The sequence below is a fragment of the Mastomys coucha genome, unplaced genomic scaffold (genome assembly GCF_008632895.1).
Source record: "Mastomys coucha isolate ucsf_1 unplaced genomic scaffold, UCSF_Mcou_1 pScaffold5, whole genome shotgun sequence".
NCBI lineage: Eukaryota > Metazoa > Chordata > Mammalia > Rodentia > Muridae > Mastomys > Mastomys coucha.
In genome coordinates, this window is record NW_022196911.1 from 102,388,368 (window position 1) to 102,399,181 (window position 10,814).

Here is a 10,814-nt window from a genome sequence, read left to right on the forward strand (position 1 = left end):
AAAAAAGATAAAAGAAAAAGGGAAGGAGGGAGGTGGGATGGACAACAAGCAAAGATGAAGGGCCAGTGAACAGCATGATAAACTGAGGTTTTTTTGGTTTTTCAAGACAGGGTTTCTCTGTGTAGCCCTGGCTGTCCTGGAACTCACTCTGTAGACCAGGCTGGCCTTGAACTCCGAAATCTGTTTGCCTCTGCCTCCCAAGTGCTGGGATTAAAGGCGTGGGCCACCACTGCCCAACTCAATGAACTTGAGTTTTGATCTGCAGTCCCCACAAGGTGATGAAAGCTTTTAGACAGTCCTCTCACCTCCACACTTGTACCGTAGCACATGTTTATGTTTACACACACTAATAGTTAAAATAAAGGTTAGGAGATTGTCTTGAAATGTCTATCCTATATTAGAGGTCCCAGAGTAGTTACTATCTTAGGATCATTTTTGACAACTCCCTCCAATAAAAAAGTTATTTTACACAGTCTCATAAAAGTACTTCTTTTGTTTGAGATCTCTTTTTTTGGTTTGGTTTTAAGGCATGTATTGTCATGGAATAGAGGCAGAGAAAGGCAGAGAGGGTAGAGAAGTAGAGGCTGGCCATGACCACTTTGGGGGGGGAGGGGATTGGGAGAGAGGGGGAACAAGGGGACAAGAGGCAGGTGAGAGAAGCAGGAATAAGAGAGCTTGCTTGAGATCTCAATAAATGAATAATAGTTTCTTCAATATTTTAAGAGAAAAGTCATTTGATTAAAGTTGTAATTGTATCTGAAGGTCATGTTACAGGCCTTCATGTGGTACTAGGGCCTCCACACATGGGGCAAGTAAGTACAGTACCACTACGCATTACCATCAAAAAAAAATAAATTTGTGGGTAGACATTGAAAATGAAATGAAGGTTAATGAGGCTGTTTACAAAGTCACATTAATATGTGTGCATTTGTTCCTAACGCCAGCCATTGGCATCATGAACTGGAATAAAGGCGGCCCTGGAACCAAGCGGGGATTTGGATTTGGAGGTTTTGCCATCAGTGCTGGGAAGAAGGAGGAAGCCAAACTGCCACAGCAGTCCCACAGTGCCTTTGGGGCAGCCAGTTCTTCTTCTGGATTTGGAAAGTCTGCTCCACCACAGCTTCCTTCTTTCTACAAAATTGGATCTAAGCGGGCCAACTTTGACGAAGAAAATGCGTAAGTGATAATTCTTGCTGATTGGACTAGTGAGAGCTATTAATGATTTCCAGGATTGAAGTCCTTGCCCTCCAAGCCTGAACTTGCTTAGTTTGAGGTATATAGTATTCATGTGCTTGCTTAAATTGTTACTCAGGAATGGTGTTTTCTTCCTGATTAGTGTTCTGAACAAGATGGACACAATGCTTTTGGTATTTGAGTCAACTGAAGCCTAAAACCTACTGAAGAGTTTTATATTTAATTCATGAGGAGTTTGATGGCCTTTTTTTTTTGAAGTAGGATCTGGATATGTAGCCCTACCTGGCTATGATCATCTCCTGCGTTTGAGAGTCAGACATGTGCCCACAAGCCCAGCTGCGAATTCTTACTAGTGTAATATACCATGGTGAGAGCTTGTGTTACTGAGCTTCCCGTCTCTTTACTGATCTTTGTTTTAATTTTCAGGTATTTTGAAGATGAAGAAGAAGACTCCAGCAATGTAGATTTACCTTACATTCCTGCTGAAAACTCACCTACCCGCCAGCAGTTCCATTCCAAGCCAGCAGACTCTGACAGTGACGATGACCCCTTAGAGGCATTCATGGCTGAAGTGGAGGCAAGTGTTGGCTCTTGTTTCCTTAAAATATTGAGCAGATTGAAATAGCTCTCTTTTTTTGTCTTTTTTGTTTTGACTTTGTTTGATTTTTGTGTTTTTAGAATTTTGCTATTTCCATTTGCCCTCCAAGTATTTTCAGAGGTAGTAAGTGGCAGGAATAGTAAATTGCAATGTTTGAACCTAGCTACTCAAAATATTGTATAGAATATTCTTAAGTGGAATACTGTCGTATGCTACGCACACTCGACTACTCCAGTCACATCCATAATATCGGGGATAAAATCCTGATAAAGGATAAGAGGCAATAAGGCCCCAAAAGGGGTTCTGTGCCTCCTGGATTTCAGACTAGTCGCTGGTATCCCCTAACTCAGACGTGTTTCAGATTAGTCTTTCCAATCATCAACACGGCCTCATAATTAGGCATAAAGCTACCCCAAGTAATGATTTGTAAATGGCTAAGATTGGGCATTGTCTCCTGGCCGACACAATGTTTCCAACTATCCTAGTTTAATGTTTTAAGTACTAGAGAGTAATTGAAAGGTTTCTCTCACTCTAGGACATTAGCTGAAAGTGTTAGGTCAGGATTCCCCTCTGCCTGCCTCCAGCTAGAACCAGAGAATTAGCATAAGAATACCTCAACAGGGAGGGCTCCACCCCTCTTCCTCATGCTCTACACCTAGCTACCAGACCCTGCTGACCTTGGTGTGGGGGTCGCTTGCCTACGTGACTTCAGTCTAGCACTGGGAGAAGAAGGACTTGGACTCACATGCAAGACTAGCACTAGAACTTAGATGGGCTAGGACTCAGATTCATGCACCCGCATTCCCCCGGGCCCAAGTATGCACTCTAGCATTTATTAAATCCTATTTCCTAAGGAAGCTAAACCTAAAGAACTTCATACATAGAATTGGAAGGGTCCATCACCTAAAGCTTCCAGATCTTCCTCTGTGGTGCCACCAACTAGGCAGTAAACCCAACTTGGGGCCCGTTTTAGGAATGTTTTATTACTAAATCATAACTTCCATGTATTCTGTATCCAGCTTTTTTTGTTTTGGGTTGTTTTGTTTTTGCTTTTTGAGACAGGGTTTCTCTGTGTAGCCCTGGCTGTCCTGGAACTCCCTCTGTAGACCAGGCTGGCCTCAGAACTCAAAAATCCGCCCGCCTCTGCCTCCCAAGTGCTGGGATTAAAGGCGTGCGCCACCACTGCCTAGCTCTGTGTCCGACTTTTATCAGCCACGGAACTAAGTAAGACTGTTGACACCTGTTCTCCCACAATAGCCTAAATAGCCTCTTAAAGCACTGTGATGGCTTATCTCATAGGACCTGAGCCTGGTGCATGTGTATAATTTTCTTGTTTTGGCAGCATCCATGTATTGGTAGCTTGATAGCTGTTAGATGTTTTAATTTCTCACTTTTGATTTAAACAACCTATATTTTCTCTAAAGAGAATAAACCTTGCTGGGCAGCGGTGGCACATGCCTTTAATCCCAGCACTTGGGAGGCAGAGGCAGGTGGATTTCTGAGTTTGAGGCCAGCCTGGTCTACAGAGGGAGTTCCAGGACAACCAGGGCTACACAGAGAAACCCTGTCTCAAAAAAAAGAAAGAAAAAAAAAGAGAGGGGGACATTTTCTCTTTAATGTTTATTTATTTGTATATTATATGTCTGCATGTATGCCTGTACACCAGAAGAGAATAAGATCCCATTTCAGATGGTTGTAAGCTTACATGGTTGTTGGGAATTGAAATTAGGATCTCTAAAAGAGCAGAGCAGCCAGTGTTCTTAAGCACAGAGCCATCTCTCCAGCCTCACCCACTATTTCACGATAATCCTAATGATAAATTATGAGAAAAGTCAGCTCTTGGCTTTGTTGTTGTTGTTTTTAGGTTTAAATTTAAAGTTTTATAAGTTTATATGGCTCCTTTTGAATGAGTTATCTGAGAATGGTTGAATTCTTTTTTTTTTTTTTTTGAATTCTTTTGCTTGACATTTAAATAGTTGAGAAGCTTTTGAGTACACTAATGGCTCCTTGGATATCGTTGGTGTAGTATTAGGAGATTTATTTAGCTAAGTGCAGAGAGATCAGTTGTCAGATTTTGAAGAGAGATTTTAAAGAGTGTCAGAGTCTAAGACGAAGTCCTGATGTCAAATGCCAACTTCTACAATGTATGAACTTTTCTAAGACTTGAATTTGATGAAGATTTATTTTTAGACAGTATTCTAATGATTTATATAGGCTTAAAGGAATATTTGAGACTAGAGAAATGGCTCAATGGGTAAGAGCACATTACTGGTTTCCCAGGGGTCCTGGGTTCAACTTCTAGCATCCATGTGGCTATAATTCCAGTTTTAAGAAATCTGATGTTGGGCTGGAGAAATGGCTCAGTGGTTAAGAGCACTGATTGTTCTTCTGAAGTTTCTGAGTTCAAATCCCAGTAACCACATGGTGGCTCACAACCATCCATAATGAGATCTGACACCCTCTTCTGTAGTGTCTGAAGACAGCTACAGATAATAAATAAATAGGTAAATGAATAAATAAATAAATCTTTTAAAAAAAAAGAAATCTGATGTTCTTTTCTACCCTCAGTGTGTACTAGGCACACACATATAACATGTACGCTTGCATATAAGAAGTGAATTTTTTTGCCGGGTGGTGGTGGCGCTCGCCTTTAATCCCAGCATTTGGGAGGCAGAGACAGGCGGATTTCTGAGTTCTAGGGCAACCTGGTCTACAGAGTTAGTTCTAGGACAGCCAGGGCTATACAGAGAAACCCTGTCTCGAAAAACCCAAAAAAAAAAAAAAAATTTTTTTTTTTTAATCAAGGTGTGGTGGTTCATGCTGAGGCAGGCAGATCTCTGAGTTAATAGCCAGCCTGGTCTATAAAGTCAGTCCAAGATAGGCCCTGGCTATAGAGAGAAACTTTGAAACTCAAAAAAAACAATTAAAAAATCCAAAAATATGCCCTGCAAATGTAGCGATTTGCTTTATATATAACAATATTGTTGGTATTGTGTTCAGTTTATAGCTCTAGACTTGTTTCTAGCAGCCCAATCCCTTGAAAAGTGGTTGTATGTAATGTTTCTTTTAAAAATAACTCCTCTTTGATGAAAACATTTCATTTATAGAACAGCTGATCATGCCATTGTATATGCAGTGACTTTTGTTTTTTGGGGGTTTTTTTGAAAGATAAATACAAAGGCCAGAGAGATAGTTCTGAGAGCACTGTGTCCTCTTCTAAGTACCACCTGGGTCTGAGTCTCAGTACCTGCTTGGCAGTTCGTGCTCTTCTATAACTCCAGTCCCAGGGGGTCCAGTGCTTCCTTCACCTCACACGCGGCATACAGTACACATGCAGGCAAAACATGCATACACATAGAGTTAAATTAAAATACAGAGATAGAAAAATTCACATTTTCTTAATGTGAAGGGCTTTGGAAAAAAGTAATCCTAGCATTAATTTCCAAATGTATAAAACATAAAAAAAAAAGAATCAAACCAAATGTATAAAACAAAGGGTCAGTTTAGAGCCGTGATCTGCTATTGTCATTTTCTAATGTATAAGAACTGTGTATGGAGAGGGTAACAATGATATACTTTTAATTCTATTCCTAAAGGTCTTAATTTACTGGTTTTTTTACAGCACATTTTCAACTTTATTAGTATTTGTGATTAGGTAATTTTTATTATGGGGGTTTTGATTTTGTTTTTGACAGACAGAGTCTGTGTAGCCCTGGCTGTCCTAGAACTTACTATGTAGACCAGGCTGGCCTCTAACTCAAGAGATCTGCCTATATCTTTGCCTCCTAAGTGCTTGGATTGAGGGTGTGTACCACTGTGCCAGGCTTTAGGACTGTTCTTGTTGGAGAATGTTTAGAAGCATCTCTAGCCCCTGCCAGCCTCTATTACTATTTTACTCACCCCACTTCACCTTAATTTGTAAAAGCAAAAATGCCAGGTGTTGGGAGGCAGGATCAAAGGAAAGGTGGGGGGAAATTACTTTTAAGTTCAGAGCCATTTTTCCAAAATAAGAATCAGAAGTCAGTATATCTATTTTTCTCTTTGGCTTTTGTCTGTTTGTTCTTTCAGTTTGGGTTGGATGAGTGTGTAGCTATTTGTTTGGGGTTTTTTTCTTTTTTTGGGGGGTTTTTGTTTTTTGTTTTTTTGTTTTTTGCTGCATGGTAGTGCAGGATTTTGGTTTTGTTGTTTCAGCTACATCTACTTCAAATTATACTTAAACAAAGGCTGATTTGCTTGAATTTCAGGACATCTGTAGCAAGTTATTTCCTTTTCTAAAACAAATCACCAAAGATTTATTGGTGAAGTAAGCATTTAAAAGTGAATATGCACTTACATGTATGTGTGGCATATGTATTACAATTAAAAAACTGTGAAATCTGTAGCAAAAGACAATTGGATATTTGTCTTTGAAAGATATTCATCAGCGCTTCCTGAAAGATGACATGAAAATGCAAATGTCAGAATACATAAAGAAAGCTGTGCTGAATACCTTTCAATACGTAAATTGTTTGTAATGAATTTCTCTTACAGTGTTTTAAATTGGTGTCACTCCACATGTAGCCTTTTGTTTCATTAGGATCAGGCGGCTAGAGACATGAAGAGACTTGAAGAAAAGGACAAGGAAAGAAAAAACGTCAAGTAAGTTGTTTTCTCCACTCTCACAAAGGTTACATAGAAATTGTTGAAGAATCGCAAAGGCTATTCTTAAGAAGTTATAAAGGAAAGAATATTAAAGTACACAAAGATCTTTACTTGAACTGTCTCTGTACCTTGAGTATTTCTTTAGGTTTGAAGATGGTAAAGTCTTTGCATTTGTAACTAAAGGCATTCGGTTTGGTAGAATAAGCATTTGGTTTTAAATAGTTGTTCAGGAAATGGGAAGTGAATTATATATAGTGAGGGTAAAGGAAGTATAATAACTAAAGCTTAGGTTCATTGTCTTAGATTTCTTCTCATAATAATAGGGCAGTGGTGGCGCACGCCTTTAATCCCAGCACTTGGGAGGCAGAGGCAGGCGGATTTTTGAGATCGAGGCCAGCCTGGTCTGCAGAGTAAGTTCCAGGACAGCCAAGATTACACAGAGAGACCAAAAAAAAAAAATAGACTAATGCTTGTGTGATCAGTAATTAGAAGTTATGATAGTTATATAATAAAACTATAAAAATTACGAATGAGTAAAACCTAATTTCATCTAAAGAGTAATGTTACTATGTAGCAACCAAATGCTGAACTTAAATGCTATATTTTCTGGGAAAGAAATCTTTGTCTGCTGAATACACTCCTAAAACCTTTGGCCGTGTGTTTGGACTTTTTTTTTTCTATGTTTGGCAGTCTGGCCCCTCCCAAGATTTCTATGCCAGATGGGAGAGTCAGCCATCTTTTGATGCTTGTTCTGTGTTGCATCCTTCTAGTTGTCTTGGGAATAGCAAACGCTGTAAGCTGGGTACAAAGTGATTAGAAAGAGATGACTGTGGGAAGTAGGCAATAGTCGTTTATGCAGTAGACTCCTGAGGGATTCAGCAAGTGGCAGTGGTTCCATTCTTTATGTGAAATACTAGTTTCAATTCCAAACTCATGACACAATGTAGTTTCCCTTTCTCTCCCCATCCCCAAGGTAACTGGTTTTGGCTGAAAGCAATTTATTCTAGAGCTAGCAGCTACAGGAACAATAAAGTTGTGATATTCTTTCAACTATATACCAAACCCAGGAGGGTTTTGTTTCTTTTCAAAATGTAATACACAACTATGCTTCATTTGTTGTATATATTAACAAAGCTTAATGTCCCTCCATACCTATCTTCACCAAGAACAGTTTTACTTCTTTTTTGTTTGTTTTGTCTTGTCTGTCTGTCTGATACACGGCTTCTCTGTGTAGCTCTTAGCTGTCATGGAACTATGTACACCAAGTTGGTCTCTAACTCAGAGATCCACCTATATTTGCCTCTGGGGTGCTGTTTACTTCCTCTCAGGAGTTAAAGGAACAGGCCACCACTGCTCAGCTAGGTTTTACCTCTCATTAGTTGGTAATTGATGTTTCTAAGGGTACCATATCAATTGCAAAATAAGGGAAACTTTAGCTCATAGAGTTACGTCACACATATGTTAAGGGTGGATCGTGTATGGTATACTTATTGTTGCTTTGTTAGCGTTAGTGTTGAGAGTTCCTATGCTGTATGGAATTCAACACTAAGCTGCTGTAAGTGTGGAGCTGGGTATGTGGAACATTTGCAGGGAAGTTTGTTTCTCCGCTTGTTTTTCCAGGGGTATTCGAGATGACATTGAAGAGGAAGATGACCAAGTGAGTTTCTATGCAGTATTTCTATCTTTTATTTTTACTCCACAAAGTCTATACTGGGGACAGGTCAGAGCTTGCCTTCACCAAATGACTTGCTCCTTTTCTACCTGTGTGACCAATTAATACTATCTCCATATGCCCTTCCCCCATGTTGCATGTGGGATTTTTGATCAACTCACATTAAAAAAAAAAAAAAACTTAAGTTTTTTTTAATCCAAAATTTAAGTTTACTGTGATAAACCAGTAATAAGAGTTGTGTGGGTCCTCTTGCTGTTTTTTGCCTCTTTCTAGTAATTGTTTGTTCTTACATTTTAGATGAAACATTATTAACTGTCCATTAGCACTTCCTTTTTCCATTGTCTAGTTGTGGGATGGTGAGGACCATAGACTTTCCAGGTTTGTGATCTTTCTAATCAGTGATAACTTCCAAACTTGGATTGACATAAAGCCAAAGCATGTCTTCTTCAGCTCTGGACAGGGTAGTAAGACGTCCCCACAAACAGGAGGACTTCCGTGAAATAAGTCAGATCTGTGTAATATTGTCTTGCTCATTGATTTTGAGTATTGCTATTGTAAAAGAAGTCATTGCTATGTTAGTGAAATTCTTTCCTTATTTGATAGGTATTTGTTTAAACTATATAATCTCATGGCTCACTGTGTGTGCACTGATTGCAAATGTATAAATATTTTTAACTGTACTTAGATTTGATTGTGCTCTTGTGCTTTCCTGCAGGAAGCTTATTTTCGATACATGGCGGAGAACCCAACTGCTGGAGTGGTTCAGGAGGAAGAGGAGGACAATCTGGAGTATGACAGTGATGGAAATCCAATTGCACCCTCCAAAAAAATTATCGATCCCCTTCCTCCCATTGATCATTCAGAGGTATTACATTTTTTGCTTTGGTTCTAACTGATACAGTTTCATAGTTTGGAATCTTTATTTCTGCTAAGTGGTTGGATCAGAAATTCCATGAGGCATTCATAATATATAAATTAACTCACTGTAGTCTCAACACTTATGAGACAGAGGCAGGAGGATAGCAAAGAGTTTGAGGTCAGCCTAGATTGCATAGTGATTTGCAACTTAGCTTTGTTTACTAAATGAGACTATTTCAAAACCAAAAAGGCTTACTATAAACAGTTGAGTACTATAAAAAGAAAATCTGGGGTTGGAGATTTAACTCGGTTGGTAGAGTAACTTGCCTACCATTCACAAGGCCTGTTTAATCCCCAGCATTTCATAAAACCATATGTGGTACATGCCTTTAATCCCAGCACTATCATGGCCAACCTGGGCTACATATTAAGATAATCTCTCAAAAAAACAGTCAAAAAATCAGCCAAAATAGGCTTGGTCATTAATTTTAATAAGTTATGTGAGGAATTTTAGAGCTTTAAAGATTTTATTTTTGGAACTGCAGAAGTTACTCAGCAGCTAAGATCACCTGCTGCTCTTCAGAGGACCTGAGTGTAGGTCATAGCACCCACACCCCATACCAGGCACCTCCTTTATAAGCCCAGTTCCAGCAAGTGTGATGTCGTGATGTAGCTTCCCCAGCCACCTGCACATATGGGAATTCACTCTCACAGACACCTACATATAATAAAAATAAATATTTTAAGAGTTTTATATTTTTTAATGATGTGTGTATGTGATGGGGATATTATATGCACATGAGTGCAGAGTCCAAAGGACAGATGAGATCTGCTGTCTCTAAAGTTAAAAGCAACTAGGGCCACTGAAGTTGGATCCTCTGCAAGAGCCATTTCTCCAGCACTAATTAGAATTCCTCCTGAAGACAAACTTATCTCTAAGGGAAATACTGATAATGTTTTTAAATGCTTGGACCTGGATCAACAACTTAATCCTAAGCATAAATGTTATTTGTGAAATAATTTCTTTTTAAAAATTTGTCCTCTGAGACCTTTAGCACTACAGCCATTCTTTATTCTGCTGCATGTTATTAAAGTCTGAGATGTCTGTGGAAAGTAGATTGCTGTCTGTTTTGAAAGTAGGAGTTGGGGAAAATATAGGCTGTACTTTAAGAGTATATCGAGAATAAGTGGATTCATTATCTTTCTAGAAGAAATGCCTTTGTTTTTATAATATTTGTAAAAGGTTATCTTACATTAAAATCAAACTTACAGGATTGACTCTTGAATTCTAGACTAACTTTGAATAATTGGACCTGCAGATTGACTATCCACCATTTGAAAAAAATTTTTACAATGAACATGAGGAGATAACCAACCTCACCCCACAGCAGTTAATAGACCTGCGGCATAAACTCAACCTTCGGGTAAGGACCATTACGCAAGTATTCTTACCCAGACGGTAATCCTAGATTTATTTACTAGGGAGAATGATAATTATAGCCCTAGGGTTTGTGTGTCCTGATTTGATTGTTTTAGTCCTGAAGATGGTGTTTCAGAAAGATTATTTTCAGAACATTGTGTGTGTGCACGCGTGTGTGTAGATTAGGGGTTTGCTTTCAGATGTCACCTTGTAGAAACTGGTTCTTGTTCCAGCATGTGATTCCTGGGTATATTGTTAGGCTTGATGACAGGTGCCTTCTGCTTATTCTTCTCACCATCCCTGTATTTTGTTTTGTACATTCAATCAACTTTGTACTGAGTTAGGTGGATAAGAATAAGAAATAGGGAGCCAGGCAGTGGTGGCTCACGCCTTTAATCCCAGCACTTGGGAGGCAGAGGCAGGCGGATTTC

The 10,814-nt window shown here is 39.1% G+C and overlaps 1 protein-coding gene across 4 annotated transcripts in view; it reads left to right on the forward strand.

The window, feature by feature from the left end:
• The window catches only part of Ddx42 (DEAD-box helicase 42), a 35,682-nt gene that overhangs the window by 7,753 nt on the left and 17,115 nt on the right, over positions 1-10,814 (forward strand). For all 4 annotated transcript variants that reach the window (XM_031350627.1, XM_031350624.1, XM_031350625.1 and 1 more), the window contains 6 exons: positions 945-1,176; positions 1,621-1,771; positions 6,369-6,430; positions 8,054-8,090; positions 8,821-8,970; positions 10,283-10,387. In XM_031350627.1, the coding sequence (XP_031206487.1) occupies positions 956-1,176; positions 1,621-1,771; positions 6,369-6,430; positions 8,054-8,090; positions 8,821-8,970; positions 10,283-10,387 (726 nt within the window). In that variant the 5' untranslated portion in view covers positions 945-955. The remainder of the gene's footprint in view (positions 1-944; positions 1,177-1,620; positions 1,772-6,368; positions 6,431-8,053; positions 8,091-8,820; positions 8,971-10,282; positions 10,388-10,814) is intronic.